This window comes from Lycium ferocissimum, chromosome 12, assembly GCF_029784015.1.
Source record: "Lycium ferocissimum isolate CSIRO_LF1 chromosome 12, AGI_CSIRO_Lferr_CH_V1, whole genome shotgun sequence".
Classification (NCBI taxonomy): Eukaryota; Viridiplantae; Streptophyta; class Magnoliopsida; order Solanales; family Solanaceae; genus Lycium; species Lycium ferocissimum.
Genome location: NC_081353.1, coordinates 26428319 through 26446032, shown reverse-complemented (window position 1 = coordinate 26446032; position 17714 = coordinate 26428319). Strand labels below are relative to the sequence as shown.

General features: G+C 35.2%; 2 protein-coding genes across 3 annotated transcripts; both read left to right on the top strand.

Annotated features, from left to right (window-relative positions):
* The first annotated feature begins 2755 nt into the window (after positions 1-2755).
* Positions 2756-7021, top strand: LOC132039568 (serine/threonine-protein kinase PBL34-like). The gene is made up of 6 exons (XM_059430049.1): positions 2756-3059; positions 4156-4487; positions 4835-4970; positions 5438-5571; positions 5774-5897; positions 6433-7021. The coding sequence occupies exons 1-6, from the start codon at positions 2933-2935 to the stop codon at positions 6885-6887; spliced, it is 1308 nt and encodes a 435-aa protein (XP_059286032.1). The 5' UTR covers positions 2756-2932; the 3' UTR covers positions 6888-7021.
* A 3655-nt stretch (positions 7022-10676) lies between these two features.
* On the top strand, positions 10677-17513 carry LOC132039567 (uncharacterized). 2 transcript variants are annotated; one of them, XM_059430048.1, is made up of 12 exons: positions 10677-10901; positions 11443-11481; positions 11566-11607; positions 12367-12408; positions 13698-13820; positions 13955-14100; positions 14182-14338; positions 14532-14627; positions 15373-15494; positions 15592-15650; positions 16935-17025; positions 17106-17513. In XM_059430048.1, exons 1-12 carry the CDS (start codon positions 10811-10813, stop codon positions 17328-17330), a joined length of 1233 nt encoding a protein of 410 aa, XP_059286031.1. In that variant the 5' UTR covers positions 10677-10810; the 3' UTR covers positions 17331-17513. The 2 variants fall into 2 exon arrangements, with proteins under 2 accessions (XP_059286031.1, XP_059286030.1); XM_059430047.1 differs by having other exon boundaries at positions 11443-11607.
* The last annotated feature ends 201 nt before the right edge of the window (positions 17514-17714 follow it).

Sequence of the window (17714 nt, the reverse complement as noted above, 5' to 3'; positions counted from 1 at the left end):
CTTTAAAAATAAAGCATAGTAAGCTAAAGACTAAGCTGAAAAAAGTTACCCAATTCACGAAACCCCTTTTTTGTCCTTTAGGTAAGGCATGTGAAATTGTGAATTGATTCTTTAGAGTTTAATCATTTTATGAGGAAAAATGTGACACTAATTTTCCGCAGTTTGTTTCCTTTGTCATCATTACCACTAAATTATGGCTACAAGAAGGCGGGAATTTCTCAAAAATCATACTTTCTAAAATGTCAAACATTTATATATTATATACAATATCATTCACTTGCTTACGTAAATTTTTTTTAAAAAGATTTGAAAGAAAGTTTTTAAATTTGTGGATCAAAATAAAGCGTCTCCTAGACAGAAATTTGTTTTTCTTGGAACACTCAGAAAATGAATATTCATGCATCATAAAAAAAAAAGAAAGTGAATTTGTTTTCTTAATGTAAACTTAGGAAAGTAATTTTTCATTTTTTTTTTATTTTACTTATGAAAATGAAAGTTAGGTTAAACAAAAGATACTTTGTTCTTTTGTAATAATGATCAAACATTGGGCAAATTCAAATGAAAGATGAAGCTAGTGATCATTATAATTTTTTTTCCTTGACAAGCATGAATACAATTTCTTTTTGGTCGTTTGCCTCCATCTATAAATAGCATAACTGCAAAAAATACGGAAAGCTATTCCATCAAACCTTCTAGAAGTTGAATATAATATATATACATATATATCAAAAGTGTTTCGCTAAAAATTACAAATAATTCTCAATGCTCTTACGAGGTAATGATGGATTTAACTAGTTATAGTCACGAATTTGTTTGTAGTGACAAGTGTTGTCATAGTTAATAAGATTGGAAAGACTAACTTTCCTCAGCTAATAACATCTTAATCTACAATATATGATCCATGAATAAGAAATAGAAGCCTCTAGCCGAGTAGACAGTAGGTGGAGAAAAAAATACATAAAATTGGTTGAATTTGAAAATTTCTCGGAACGAATACTCCTGCTGATAAAATGAATATTCATGCATCATGATATTAAGTTCTCTTCAAGGCAAAAAAAAAAAAAAAAAAAAAAAAGATATTGAGTTCTCTTTTAGTGTAATTAACTTAAGAATTTTGTAATACTGATATATTTTTTATTTTGATAAAGTATCCCAACATTGCCCCAAAATTAATCTAAAATAACTCTTTTAGGCCCCGTTTGTCCATGAGAATTATTCAGTTTTTTCACTTTATGGTGTTCGGCCATAAAAATTCCAAATACAACTTAAAGTTGTATTGAGAATTTGAAAAACAACAAAAACTTGTTTTTCACTTTTTGTACTTTTTCCCCCACTTTTTTCACTTTCAACACATTCAAACAACCAAATATTCTTTGCAAAAACTATAACCAAACACGACTTCATCTTCAACTCCAACTCCAAAATACCAAATAAAGTGAAAAATATTTAATTTTCATGGCCAAACGCACCTTAGTGTTTTGGTTTACCAACAAGATTGGTCAAATATACCCCTATCGTTACAAGAGTGGTCAAATATGCCCTCATTTATTATAGGAAGCTTTCCAACACATGACCCGTTTTTACAAGGGAAAATGATCAAATTCGCCATTGAATTATGTAAAACGGTCCTGAACTTTGAAGCAAGGGTCACTATTCCAACGTTTCTTCTTCAATAGTCAGAACCTCCAAAAGTAATGCCTCTATCTTCCAAGCTCAGATTAACCACTCTCAAGCCTAAATTTATCCCAAATGGAACTCAAGCAATGATCAATTGCACCACCAAAATGAATTTTCAGCTATCCTTCTCAAATCATAAATAAAAGTGATGCCAGAGCTTCACATCAACATCCAAATGCTAAAACAAACTTGAGTGCATTCTATTTAGCTTCTAATAAGTTGTAGCAACATTGTGGCTGTCAAGGTGGGATTACAATGATTGAGGGTTGATGGTCTTTTGACAGAAGTAAAATGGTGACAAAGTAAATTGATAAAGATGAAGACGTGAGAGCGATCGGGTGAATAGGGTGGTTTTTATGTAGAATTTTTGTGTATTTTTACGAGTGTCATCGGGTGAAGTGGTAGTTGAGTGAGAGTCCACATGGTCTTCAAATGGTGTTTCTGTGAGTGGAGAGAATCAATTGTAATGGTGGTGATTGATTTAGAATTATGATTGATGGTGGCTGGAAAAATTAAAATCTGCACAATTTTGCAAAGTTCGAAATCTGGACCATTTGCATAGTTTAGGGGCAAATTTAACCGATTTCATGTTATGCCATTACTGAATAGAAGCATAATTGAACTGATTTTGTAATTTTGTAACATGAATATTAAACCCTAACTATTAACCCTAAAGTAGATTTGGATTATTTCTCAATTTATCTAGTGTAAATCAAACACATGTTTTATTTCATACTCCGTATATCCCATATATAATCTAATGAACCAAATACTACAATAAAAATATATTCACTAAATAATTTTATTATATTTAATCCTTCGTATTATAATCTAGATATTATAGTTTGGGTATAACTTGTTAACCAACCCAAGGATACAGTCCATTACAACAGAGACAGATTCTCCTATATTTATTACCATAATAACTTTGGCTATGTCACAACTCACAACTGACAACCCCTTTTAGTAATTCACTTGTTCAACTGTTTAACTATGTGTGTGTGGGGCTAGGTGAAGAGGCTGTCATTCCCCACATAAAAAGGCAATGAGAAAAAAAGCTCTTTTTGTACACACTGCCATGATGTTGATGATGATGAATGATGCCTTCAATCTCTCTCACTCACACCTAACAATAACAAACAAAGGAATTTCCCCTTTTTTTCACTCTCTCTCTTCCTTTTATATCTCACAATATATTGTGAATCTTTTTTTCTTTGTTGTCCATCTCTTCTCTTAGTCAAAAAATTTCTCTCTTATGGAAAAGAAGAAGGAGAAGAATTGTGGCTGTTGGGCTGTTCTTAGGCTCAGTGTTATTGGAGGATCATCTGATTCTAAACACACTGCTAATTCTATCCCAAGAACTAGTCTTGTCTATGATGCAGGTTTTCTTTTATTTGTCATTTGCTTAAAGCTTTCATCTTCCAAGTTTAGCTAATATATTTACAGTGTTAATTACATGTTTAGTGATTCTCTAGGCTTTTCTTATCATTTGTCAGTTTCTATCGGTGGCGGAGTTAGGATTTTCATCAAGTTCATCATCTACTATATATATGTTAATATTATTTTGACCTTATATATACCGTGTGACTTTCTGGTTGAACCTCTTTCGTCCCTCTAGCTCCACCACTGGTTTCTATGTATACCAATATTAATATTAGACTGAGATGAGTTTAAATGAAGTGACATGGACAGTGATTGCTTGTACTGAGACGAAGTAATTGTTGTTTATGTATACAAACGTACTCAAAGGGCTACTTGTGATCTGTTCATATTTTTAATTTACATTTGTCTTTTTAGTTTTCTTGTTTTGCTGGAGTTCCCCTGCTTGATGACCATATTTAAGACTGTTTATTAAGCAATTCTTGGCAAACCAACTCCTTACTTTTCATTTTGTAGAATAGAATCTATTGTCATTGATGGTTTCTCCCAACCACGTAAATTTCTATTAATATTTCAAATGTCTTTTGTTTAATGGAATAATTAAAGCTAATGGAGTATTTAGTTTAATTCCCTTGATTCATGTCTTACAGAGTTACAGTGTAGTGATATCGGTTTGAGTCTACCGCATAATAGGTGTGAGTTCAATTCTCACTGTCCCCTTTCCCGGTTCCCCTGTGGTTTGATAGAAACTTAAATAAAGGAGAAAACATACTCAAATGTGTTCAATGATTTTGTTCTTTAGCAAATAGTACCTTCATCAACCTTCGTATTTTAACAAATCTAGACAACATATCATGTTCAAAACCGACATGTGGTACAATCAAAATCTCTCTATAACGACATTGTTTGTTGTGATATTTTTTTGCTACTATAGCAAAATGTTGTTATAGAGAACATATAATATAACATAACATGAATATCGGTTCCATAAAAAACTTGGGAGGATGGATGTTATAGAGAGGTCTGACTGACATTTTCCTAAAAAAGAAATTTTGAGAGATTTATGAAGTATTTACAATAATTTTTTTGCATGTGCAGCCACAGAGACTCGATACCTAAATGCTAGCAACCGGGAAATGTGTGTTCAAGATGAAGCAAGAGCATCTTCTGATACTACTGATCCACCAACACCACCACCAGCTACAGAAAACAAAGTGCAGCGGCAGCTACTTCAGTTTACATTTCACGAGCTAAAAGCTGCAACGGGGAACTTCAGACCGGACAGCATTCTTGGTGAAGGTGGATTCGGATATGTATTCAAAGGCTGGATAGAGGAGAATGGGACAGCACCAGCAAAGCCCGGTTCTGGAGTTACGGTTGCTGTCAAGAGCTTGAAACCGGACGGTCTTCAAGGCCATAGAGAATGGGTGGTTAGTACGTAGACTATCTGCTCGTGGTTAGTAGTAAAAAATGAGTCAGAATAGAGTAAGCAAGACTGTAAGATGATAGAGTTAGTTGCTTGAATGGTCACTCAACTTACAGTAATTGGCCACCAGATTTTAATTTTTTAAATATTTTTTCTGAAAAGTTACAGCTGCCACGTTATTAAATATGAAAAGTTACAGCTGCCACGTTATTAAATAGGAAAAGTTAGATGATTTAGAAGAAAAAATAAAGATAAGTGACTTTGATGGCCAATTACTATAAGTTGAGTGACCATTCAGGCAACCTACTCTAAGACGGTATATGCAATGGATAACATAATGAATTAATGCAGGCAGAAGTAGATTTCCTTGGACAGCTTCATCATCCTAATCTTGTCAAGTTAATTGGATATTGCATTGAAGATGACCAAAGGCTGCTTGTTTATGAGTTCATGACCCGTGGAAGCCTCGAAAACCATCTTTTCAGAAGTGAGTTCTGATTTCTCGTTGCATCTGAAACGTTTGGTCTTATTAATGCAAACAAATTGATCTTAAATCACTGTTCATGGTTGCAATTGCATACCTGCAGAGTTTGAAATTCACTACTAATAAAACAGGAATTAGGGACGGACGAATTCTATAGCTAAACAACAAAATCCGTCGCTAATCCTATTTAAAGATGAATTAGCGATGAAAATTCATAGCTAATTCCAGTTTTTTTTTGCAGTGATTTGATTCTGTATAGCAAGGTCAGGACTTGTAAAGCTTTTATAATTCTTCTTAAAACGTGTTCTAGCTAAAGCATATACACAATCTAAGTATGATAATGTCTCTGATATCCAGCATAGATAACATATATAGACCGCAAAAAACTAAACGCCCAAGCTTGTTCTATCTGATTTTGTATTTCTGTTGTTAAAATGCAACTGCTGATTGTCTTTAAAAATTTGTTCAAGGGACCATACCTCTCCCATGGACCAACAGGATTAAAATTGCACTTGGTGCAGCCAAAGGCTTAGCCTTTCTCCACGGAGGCCCCAAACCTGTCATTTACAGAGATTTCAAGACGTCAAATATTTTACTTGATTCGGTATGTGATCAGGAACATCTCAAATTATGTTGTCTAATATTTTCCTTCCGGATGCCAATGCTAAGATGATTCTGCAGGAGTGTGTATATATATATATATATATATATATATATATATGTTTTTTTTAAAAAAATTCTGTCCATCTGTGCTCATTGAGCATGGTCCTGCTTATAATTATTGAAACTTCATACAAATTCTGCAGGAGTATAATGCTAAGCTTTCGGACTTTGGCCTTGCTAAAGCTGGTCCTCAAGGTGACAAAACACATGTTTCTACAAGGGTTGTGGGAACCTACGGATATGCTGCTCCAGAATATGTGATGACAGGTAGAACAACTCTTTTTAAGTTTTTTTTGATTTTTTAACAAAGAAACTTAGAGAAATAACCAAGGAAGCTAAGAAAATATACTGGCTATGCAGTCAATGAGAACTATTTTATTAATAACTCAGAGACATGCATTTGTTGCTTCAATTCCTAACTGAAAATAGAAAAATATGCTACTGACTTACATGCAAAAACAAATCACTAAGAAAGAGGAAACTAACTCCTAAAATCAAGCCACAGAGGAGTCTAACAGAAAGCAATTTGAAATCCTAAAATTAGCTACTGATAAACTGATTTTCTGCAAATATTTTAGAGATAATGCAGCGATCTGTTTTATTTCTGTAATATCTTGAGACATATTGTCAACAATTTTCTTTAGTTTGTCTTAGGCATAAGTGAGTAATATCCTATGATGGTCTTGAATGGAAGATACATATGGATCATGGTCAAGATATATATTTTGAGTACATGGGTCTTCACGGCTTCTTGATCAAAGAATGCCGACACCTGATGAAAATCTGTCTTGTATTTTATCAGGACATTTGACAGCAAAGAGCGACGTTTTCAGTTTCGGGGTTGTTCTCTTGGAGATTTTAACCGGTAGGAGGTCTATGGACAAAAAGCGCCCGAGTGGAGAACAAAACCTTGTAGCATGGGCAAGGCCATATTTAGCTGACAAGAGAAAGTTTTATCAACTCGTGGACCCACGGTTGGAGCTAAATTACTCCGTTAAAGGGGTGCAGAAGATTGCACAACTCGCTTACATGTGCCTGAGCAGGGATCCTAAATCGCGTCCTTCAATGGATGAAGTTGTGAAGGCTCTTACTCCGCTACAAGACCTCAACGATCTCGCTATACTAGCAAATCATTCTCGGTTAACGCAATCAGGAAGGCGAAAGAAGAAACTAGACGGAATGCAACAACTTAGCTATAATCATTCTAGGAGTATCAGAGGGTCTCCGTTACACTCTGCTAGGCAACATTGTAAATAATGCATTTTCCGTTTTCTCCGAACTAAATAGTAGGAAATGAAGCCTCCAAACTGGATGGAAATTGAACAAACAACGAGCTTTATTATAATGTGTGTTTGAAATTTGATGAGGCTATGAATTGAGTTTGAGGAGTAGTTCATTTTCCTCTTATCAAAAATTGAAATCCGTAGAGCAGCATCCAGATCTAACCGCTGACATTCAATGTTTCTGACTTTCTTGGAATGTAATTGAAATATAGCAATGTAATTGCAATCCTTTTATTTCTGGATTGTTGCTTGTAGATTTTGAGCTCTTCTTCTGGAACATGATAACTTTTGTGGACTTTTGGCACAAAAGTACATTTCAACGATAAGATTTTGTGCTCCCCTTTTGGAACATGACGGTGCTCCCCTTTTGGAACATGACAAACTTTTGTGGACTTTGGCACAATAATTCATTCCAATTAACATTAGTACTTTCTCCCTGTATTCATTTGGTAGTTTTCTAAAAGGGGAACCTTGAAGCAACGGTACAAACACAGTTGTCCCCGTGTGACTCATAATAGGTTAGGGTTTCGAGCCGTGGAATTAACCACTGATGCTTGCGTCAGGGTAGACTGTCTATATTACCCTCTCTTAGGGTGCGGCCCTTCTCCGAACCCCGCATGAGCGTGGAATGTTCGTGCACCGGGATGCCTTTTTCATTCATTTGTGTAGTTTACATTGTTTCTTTTGAGGATATGTATGAGAGTTAGAGAACGTCTAGCTTTTGAGAACACTTATGTTGCCTTAAAAGACATGTTACTCAATATTGGAATGAAAATGAGCCTGAATATAGCGGATTGAATATAGAGGATTCATATTGTCGATCCAGCTGATTAATTTAATTTGCAATTTAGGCATAGTTGGTTTATTGACTTGATGCTTACTTAAGATAGGATGTGTGTGCAAAGTAGAAATATTAGTGCAGAATCTGCATCTTAAAAAAGATGATATCTCATGGCTTTAAAAAAGGCACTAATAATGCAGAATTATTTCTGCAGAATTTGCACTGTTTGACCTAACTTTAGCGTTTTCCTCATCATCTTGTGTGAAAAAGGAGACCAAATTATCCTTCCCAGAAGAAAATAGAAAGTTCTAAGATGACTTCATGGCCTAAAGAATACTCACTTTCAATATAAATATTCTTTCTGCTAAAGATTCTTATCAGTGTCAATCTCAAGCTAGAATCAAGACTAACTTTAATATATTCTTTAAATCAGTTCAACTCTTTCCAAGTCCTCTAGCAACATGTTGGACTAGAAATAATACAAAAAAACTAGAAAATATCAGGGGTGGATCTAGTAAAGGAACTACGGTTCATCTGAATCTAGTAACTTTGGCTGAGATGATGTATATGTGTTAAAAAATTAACTAAATATCAATATGAGATTTCAAAGGGAGTAAAATTAGACGGGATGTAGTAGAATTTCAAATCCGAACTCATAAAGTTTAAATATCACAGATGAACTGGGCAATGCACGCAAAATACTCGATAAGTATGTTCTAAAATTTTTATGCATGATATTTTTCAATATCATCTCCGAATATGGTAAATTCTTGAAAATTGATCAATCTAAGAGGAGTAACAATATTCAGCTCTCAACTTCAGTTAGCTGCAACTACTAGAGTTAGTGTTTATAATCATATTTTACTAGAGTTAATTCCTCAAATAGTCATTGAAGTTACTACATTTTTGTTTTTTTATAAAAGTCGCTAAACTACTTCATCACTATCAAATTACTCAACTTATACAAAGTCTTTCTAAAAGTAACTATGGCCGGAAAACCAACTAAATCCACTCACCTAATAACCACATAAGCAAGCCAGAATACAGAACATGAAAAACGTTGCCTGACAGCTTTTGTGAATGCATTTCAGAACCAAAATAGATAAACTTATAAGGACAATAGTCCGTTACATGATCACCGAGAAAAAGAAGAAGAAAAAAATAGTGTCTCAATCATAGATAAGCAAATATTAAATAAGTAATTTTGGAGAGATCAAAGTTTCTGGATAAACAATTCCATCCAGCAAATCATGAACTCCATAGCATGATCCAAATGGTCCTTTGGATGTCCTAAATAACATGCCATATTCATAAGTCTTGCAGTATAGGAGCACGTCACCATCTGCAAACATATATCTCGGTTTGGCTGAAAAAAGACCTCTATGTTGTATTGTTAACAATTGAGTACAAGATTCCTTGACACCATAGTCTTTCATTGCCCACAACTTAGAAGTGCCCCAACTATTCTTAGAAGTAGAATAAAGCAAAGCATCCGTTCCGATCATGAATATCATCCCACAGTCACTCTGGCAAAGGTATCTCTCCGTACACCTCATTTGAGATACTAAAAGAAACCGAATGACAACGGTAACACAGACCAACCCAGTGAAATGCTCCATGTAGAAATACCAATGGATCCATACGGTGAGATTTATCCGTCAAAGGGAGAAGGCCAGCTGTGGTATATGGACGGTTACAACTTCTTCTCCAAGAACCGCTTTTTAGTGCTAGAATCTCGCAAGATGATTTATTTTGAAATGGAAAAGGAGGGGGGCTCTGGTATATTTTAAGTATCTTATAGTCATCACTAGTTGCATCATATCCGAATCCGAAAGTAGATTCAAATAGTTTAAATTCTGGATGGGGAAGTACTAATGATTCTCTTGTCGAGGGGTTCCACAGCAAAAGTTGCTCATGACCATATGAGTCAACAACTACGAGAAGAACCAAACCATTGCAACAAGAATAGATTCGGCATGAACGTGGTATGAGGTTTGAAGGGCAATCAAGTCTTTGTACATCCTCAACCGACGATAAGAATAGAAGTTGTAGATATCACGATCCTTAGGCATGCGTTTATGGGAAACAAGAAATTTTAGGGAATTATCTAAATCATGACTTTGATGCTTCATCTTAAAGTAAGGGTCAGAGGTTAGATCCCAAGATATTGAAGCACTTTTGAATCGAAACAGAGAGGAGACAGTAATTATTTACTCTTTGGAGTGAACCTAGATGGATAGGACAAAGGCAAGTGCTTTAGTTGTATAAATAAATCTAAATATTAATTGAAAGAAGCATGTAGTCCAACAAAGAAGAATATAAACTCAATTTGTAAGTAAGAAAGAAATCAGAACTCACCTGAGAAGCAACAATATCCCTTTGCGACGACTCCACAACTCTCTTCCCTGCAGTTTGTGGTTAGCTTAGCCCCATTCATAAAAAAACAACAAATACCCAGTGTAATCCCACAAGTGAGGTCTGGGGAAGGACCTTATCCCTATCTTGAAAAGATAGAGAGGTTGTTTCTGATAGACCCTCGGCTCAGGATAAAGCAAAAACAAAGCAGGTAAAAAAGGAGACAAATAATGAGAGACAATAGATCGTAACATAAATCGAAGTATAAGAAACTTAACCCCATTCATATAGATTATAATAAGAAAGCAAAAATAGAGGCCTTGGTGAAAGAGATACCTTTGCAAGTATGAACCAATTTCTTCTTCTTCTGTTGTGTAGCTTTGGTATCGTTAATCTGATTGAAAATATTAACCTTTTTTGTATCAACTGCATTGGATTTTTTCTTCTTTTTTGCCTTTATTAGCTTTGGAGCTTCTATATTTGCTAATTTTCCATGTACTGGCTTCATCTTCTTCTTCTTCTTTTCTGTCATCTTTGCAATTTTCTACGCTAGGGTTTCGCTATTGCCTAAGCTGTTGAAAAGACACGTCTGTTATGTGCATGGGTGTTTTATGTAATTACGTAAACTAGCTTTCCATTTTTTTTTTTCAGTTTTGGCCCATATATATATTTTATTTATTTCCTTATATTATTAATATCCTCCTCCTATAGAACCCTAATATCACAAGCATCGACCAAACTCATTCATAAAAGACTGCGTCATGGATATAGATGATGAATACGTAGAAGGTGAAGAGTACCTCATCATGGATGAAAGTGATATCATTAAAGAAATAGACACTGATGAAGAAGGTAGGTAAAAAAATACATACATTTTCCCACAAGCTAGCTCTTTGTTTATTTTATACATTTGTTTATTTACATAGATAATGGTAAAAAACAGACCTGAACTATCATTTTTTTCGTGAGTTTCACAACCCGAACTATAAGTTTTCTTTTCTATTTAAACTATCATAATCTATATATTAAAACACATCTAATTGAGTAGATGATGATAGTTGGCCTACTCACTTCGAGGTGTGTTTGAAAACGGAACAACGGATAGTTAAGGTAGTGGCGGAGCCAGTATTTTTACTAAAGGAGTTCAAAAATATTAAAATATACACACACGAAGAAGCTAAGTGTTTAATATTTATTATATATACATAAAAAATAATTTTAACCTTGTATATACCGTGTAATTTTTCACCGAATGGCCCAACCTAGCTTTGCTCGTGGTTGAGGTGTGAAACTCGCGAAAACGTGATAGTTTAAGTGTGTTTTTGACCATTAACTCTTATTTATAATTAGATTAATGGCTATATATAAGACAAAAATAAAATTGGGATTGCAGAGCTTGAGGATGCTGATGATGAAGAAGATGAAAACGAAGGTTCAACGCTGATGATGTTTATTTATAATACATTTATGGCCATTTATAAGACAAAAAGAAATAAAGGTAAATTTGTGGTTACAGATTTTGATGATGCTGATGAAGAAGATGAAGAAGAACAAGAATGTTCAATAGGTGAGTGGGTTCAACTCAATTTCTAGAAACTTTTTTTTTCTTATTCTTTTATGGTTTTTAGCTTTCTGTTCGACTCAATTACTTCTAGCAATTTCTAGAAGCCTTCTGCCTATATTCAACATAAATTTCTTATATTTTGGTTACCCATGTTGCTGCTATAATTTTTTTCATTATATATATAGTTGGAATAATAGCACTTTTAGTACTTAAGTTGTAAATTTTACTTTGATCCATGTGATATTTGACTCAACATACTTAACCTTCAATTAAATTAAAATGTGTGTTTTTAGTTCATCTTTTCAGAAAGTATATTATATTTGAGTATTTACAAAATTATATTACCGTCAAAGTAACAAGAGTGAAACGTTTAATAATTCTGGTAACTAACAAAGAGATCAAAATTGTACAACCAATTAATTGAAGGCTCAATGTGCTTAGTAAGATATCATAGAGACTAAAATCAAAATGGATTAACAACTATACTGAGGAACTAAAATGCTATTTACCCTTTATACTTTACTGCAAGTTGAAAACTTGGCAACTTTTAGTTGGTGCTGGGATCCTTGGTTTGTACTTTGAATCACTTATTTTTTCTAGACTTCATGAGATTGAAATAATTGAATCCCTCCTATTTTTATTTTTATTTGATTGGGTGCATTTGTTTTTGTTTGGGGAGGATCGGTTGGTTAGTTCAAACTTGTTCATTGTTACTTAGCATACTGATATGGATATTTGGGATAATGATTTCAGATGAAGCTGATGATTCGGTTTATGCGTTCACTGGCCATACTGGTATTGTACTTCTTTTTGTATTCTTGTAATCTGGTATTATGCTATTCAATGGCAACTTCCATTTTAGTCTTGCAGTACTTGGAAAACCAGAATTTGCCTTATGTTATGTTGAGTTCACAATTATGGACATGAATGAAGAAAATTTGATCTTTTCTGTGTGGGGTATTGCTAGGTTGTTTAGCTGATGAAATAGGTAAACGTTGCCTTTTCAGTACGTTTAGAAGTGATAATTCCTTTGATTCATGGTGATTGAGATAAGTGGTACATATTTTACTGGGAAGTGCATTGTGGAATCTTCAATCAAACAAGCAAAACTAATTTGTCCAAGAGGAAAGCTTGAAATGACAATAGAAAGTGAAGGACATACGTAATTACTTCCTCCGTTTCATTTCATGAGACTTAGTTTGACTGGAAACGAAGTTTAAGAAAGTAAGGAGAATTTTTGAATCTTGTGGTCGTAAATTAAAGATATATGTAAGGTACCAAAATGCTTTTTGAATCTTGTAGTCTTAAACATGTCAAGTGAAATGTTGGAATTCAAATTTTACTAAATATATAAGTGATATTCTTTTTTAAACAAACTACAAAAGAAATTAAAACACATAAATTGAAACACGCGGAGTAGTTTCTAAGACATATATGGTTCATGGTGAAGTAGTAGGAAACCAGATTCCAAGGCTTAGTAATATGAAACTGGAAAGAGGGATATGTTCGGAAGGCCTTTCTTGGATCAAGATTGTTCTCCGAAGACAAGATTCACTATCCCCAAATTAAGATAAAATTAGGATCAGTTCTATAGCCAACTTAAATGATTTCATTGGGAGAGTTCTATAAGAGGTCTTTGGAAAATGGCGTATTTGAATGAAAGAGATCAAAATATGTTATGACTCTAGCGAACTGCTTTAGCTGTTAACGTTGTCATAAGAACTTAATCTGGAAATATAAACAAGATTCTTGCATCAGATGTTGGTCCTCCACTTATTGCTTCTTGTATGCTGGAGTTTTCCCACACATCAATGTAACTATTTGCCCTATAAGAAAATTAAATCAGATATTCACATGCCGGAATATACTTCACAATAGATTTTGTTATATCTCACTAGCATAATGATTTTAGGCATGTAGGTTAAATGTGTTTTTATCCATTTTGCAGTAGTTAAAAGTTAGATGTATCCATGAGTCAATTGGAGTCAATGCCTCCGTACTATAATTAGTTTGTACTTTGGAGTGGATTTCTTTTACTGTTTTCTTTATAATTTAACTGTTTGAATACCTTTTCCACTTTATAGGTGAAGTATACACTGCTATCTGCAGCCTGACAGATGCTAAATTGGTGGCAACAGGTGGTGGAGACAATAGAGGATTCATATGGAAGATTGGTCAAGGTGATTCTAGTTTAAAGTTATTAGAAGGTAAATGAGTCATGACTGACACTAAGAATCTGTCTTGTCTTTATCATCTGAATGGCTCATGGCTTTGTATCGCTAATTAGGTGTGTGTCTTATTCATACACTTATTAATATTTGCTCTTTGAGATATGGTGCAGATCACACAGATTCTGTTTCTAGTTTGGCTTTTAGTTCTGATGGTCAGTTGCTTGCTTCTGGGAGCGTTGATGGGCATATAAGAGTGTGGGACACAACTTCAGATAGTCTGAAGGGAAAACTTGAAGGTCCTGGAGGGGAAATAGAGGTGAAACATTTTCTTGTGTGTAATAAATCCATTTTTGCATAACAATTCAAGATCAATTATGAACTGTGAGGTCTCACTCAGTGGGTCAGGTGGCATCCGAGAAGGCATATGGTGTTGGCTGGTGCAGAGTATTCTGCTGTATTGATGTGGAATGTTGGCATCCAAGAGGACATGTGGCGCTGGTTTCTACTTTCTGGTCATGGTGGTAGTGTAACCTGTGGTGATTTCACTCCTGATGGTACTTCCTTTTTCAGTGTTTTTCTCCTTTTGAGTAGAAGTTATGTTTCGTTACCTCATTAGGATTGATAAGGTGAGGCCTAGCCCTTGCTTGTACTTATCTCTGTTGAGGATTTTTTATTTTATTATTAATAATAGGCTGCTAGACACGCATTCTAGTGATCAAAAAATGTTTCTTATATATGGTTGCTCAGGTAAATTTATTTGTACCGGGTCTGATGATGCAACCCTGAGGATATGGGATGCAGAGAGTGGCGCAGAGTGCGGCCGATGTATCCATGCTGTAAGATGTGAGGTCTTTGCTTTGTGGCTGCTAATATCTTGATTTAGTTTGCATCCCGCATTTCAAAATTAGCTGAAAACTATAGCTACATTTCTGCATCCCCCGTTGCCCCTCACAGACACACAAAAACAATAATATGGGGCCTATTGAGAGAAGGCTTTCTGGCACTTATCACAAAAAAGGGTATAATGTTTTCTGGCAATCATAATAGAGCGTGTTTTCCATTTTGGGTGGTGTGGCTGAGATAAAATGCTGGATCAACATTCTGGATTGAAACATTTGTTAACATATCACTAAGTTGGCATATCTCTTCTTTCATCCTCAAGGACCTTATCCATGCTGATCCATGTCTTGTGTGATGCCCATGAGGGCAAGCCTCTCAAGAGAGGGGGGGGGGGGGGGCAGCACATTACAGCTTAAGAAAATCCCGCATCAGAACGAGAGAAGAAAGTTAGGGACCTTATACGAATGAGTTCAGAATCAACTGTTGAGGTGCCTTTTGGATTAAAACGCAAGTGGCAAATCTGTGGGGCCCTAGGTCCAAAGCGGACAATACCTTAACAGTTGTACTAGGGCCATTACATCTTGCTTGTTCTTTCCCTCTCACTATGTTATGATGATGAGTTGGCTCTCTGTACTTCCATTCCGAGATGTTACACTGATTAGTGACGAGATTTCCTGTCACAATTTGGTCAAATTACTTTCCTAGATTAATCCATGATTTTCAGATTTTGAAAAAAATGTTTATCTAGTGTCGCAAGCTGATTCTACAACGAAAGGACTAAATTGCTTGGCAATCAGCTTGGATTCAACTCGTGCTCTCACAGGCTCAGAGGATGGTTCTGCTCACATTGTGAATATAATTACTGGAAAGGTTATAACCCTGGATGGAATGTTTCCTTTTATGTGATTTATGCTTCCAGACCTCGGAGGCTAAACATCTGATCACTGATTAATATTTTCTATCACAGGTTGTCAATTCTCTGAGTGTGCATACACAGCCGATATTATGTGCCGGTTTTTCAGCAAGGTTTTGTCTGCATCTGACATTCTTCTATCTATCCTTGTATTTTTACGCTTTGAATTCCTTTTATCTGAAAGAGGATGAACGACAAGGATTATAAATGTACCTTGACTAGTGAAAACTTGACTTTCATATACGTAGTTTAATTGCCTGAATAGGAACCCATGTTGTTGGCAAACTTGAGGTTGAATTTACTAAAGAGACAGTCAGTTATATGGACATGGTCAAGGATAACAAATTAGATTTATTGGTTAAGAACATGTTAAATAAACACTTTGATGCACCTTCAGAATTGACTGTGTCTAACAAGTCATCAATTAATTTATGTTGAGGATCTTTTTTTTGTTGGCATGGATTTGCTGTGTTGTATTCAGATGTTTTGGGGTATTCATATTGTATTTCGCTGGAGAGGTTCTCTAATTGTCTAAGTAACAGATTGTGGCTCCTAGGACATTCTGCTTAGACAATTTATTATCCTTAAGAAGGTTGAAAAGTGTATATTTTCGTTGCTGAAACTGGAAAAATATGCCAGGTCTTTTCTTTCTCCTGAATGAGAGGCTTCTACAAAATTGTAGAACTTCACCTCAAAGTTATAATGAGTTAGGACTTAGTTTGACAGGCAAAGGTTGATCACATGTTCGAGCTTGCACCATGCTAACTAAGTCTGATATTTTTAGTCTGTTTGGCCAAAAAGTAGCATGTTTCCGGAAGCACTTTTAGAACCTTGACCTAACACAAATTACTGCTCTAGTATTGACAAAAGTTCTTTTCAAATTGATTAGCCGAATACGAACTGCTACTCTTCAAATGTACTTTTCCGAAAAGCACTTCTGACAAAGGCATCGGCTAGGGTGGTTTTCCATAACAATTGTTTAGCCAAAATTTAATTTTCCTCCCATCTCCAACTTTCAGCCTTGTTAGCCCTGAATTCACCCCATAAGCTGTTAACAACCCCGGAGAACCATTCTTCTCGAGTCATTACAGGCATATTAAATTTTTTGTTAGAAAGTCTCCTCCATAGGGGACGGGTTGGAGATTGCATCTGTAGCCATTGCATGGATATGTTCCTTTGAGATGGAGAACAGGTTGAGTTTGAGATTCAATGGGTAGTATGTAGGGCTTTATATCTATTTTGATTGATGCTGCTGTTTCACTCTTTGAAGTTTTGTTGTAGTAAATATCCTATTGCATGCCTTTGAATGTTCCTTTCTCCACTACTAGTAATTTTGGTTTGCTAAACTAATATTTGGTGCTTCAAATTGCTTTCATCATGTGAAATGACTTTTTCAGCGGTTCTTGGGCTGCAACCGGAGGCATGGACAATAAGCTTATTATTTGGGACTTACATACATCATCACCTCGCTCAACTTGTGAACATGAGGTTTGAACTTCCATTTGCTTCTGTAAATAGCCCAGTCTTTTTCATTGGTGTGCTATTCCCTGACAATAACTTTTGTTTAGGCCGGAGTGTTATGCTTGCTGTGGCTAGGGAAATCTAGTTATGTGGCAACGGGTTGTGTTGATGGGAAGGTGCGTATATGGGATAGCCGTTCTGGAGAATGTGTGAGGACCTTTAGAGGACACACTCGTGCGATTCAGTCTCTATCTGCATCGTCTGATGGGAAGCACCTCGTTTCTGCCTCTTATGATAAAACAAAGACGCGTTTTCAGTATAGCAGAGCTTAACTAAGAACAACCCTATTCTTTCTGCAGTTTGAACAAGATCTAAGTCCCAATTCATTTGAATTGTTTTACATTTTTATATTTAATCTAGTTTTAGACACAAGGGAAAATCATTTGACAAAATGCTTCTACATCTCAAACTTTGAACAGTAGGCATCCTTCTCACTTTCATTAAATTTCTTGACATTTGTTTGACAAAAAACAATCTAGTGAGACTAACCACACCTTTAGTTTGCGTAACATTTCTCCCTAGAATTCTCTTGCAACATGCTAATGATTGTGTAAAAGTTGTCTTGTTTCAGCATGAATGTTCAAAATTCTCTTCTTACTAAAATAAGGGAAGACTATTTGATGTATTATTTATGTTGTAGCCTCTTTGGTTCATTA

Bases quoted from the DNA above. Each gene is read 5' to 3' on its own strand.
- LOC132039568 (XM_059430049.1), top strand. From the start codon at position 2,933: ATGGAAAAGAAGAAGGAGAAGAATTGTGGCTGTTGGGCTGTTCTTAGG. The intron at 4,488-4,834 runs GTTAGTACGTAG...GAATTAATGCAG, and splicing joins AAGGCCATAGAGAATGGGTG to GCAGAAGTAGATTTCCTTGG. The intron at 4,971-5,437 runs GTGAGTTCTGAT...AATTTGTTCAAG, and splicing joins CGAAAACCATCTTTTCAGAA to GGACCATACCTCTCCCATGG.
- LOC132039567 (XM_059430047.1), top strand. From the start codon at position 10,811: ATGGATATAGATGATGAATACGTAGAAGGTGAAGAGTACCTCATCATG. The intron at 13,821-13,954 runs GTAAATGAGTCA...GATATGGTGCAG, and splicing joins TAGTTTAAAGTTATTAGAAG to ATCACACAGATTCTGTTTCT. The intron at 15,651-16,934 runs GTTTTGTCTGCA...TGACTTTTTCAG, and splicing joins TGTGCCGGTTTTTCAGCAAG to CGGTTCTTGGGCTGCAACCG.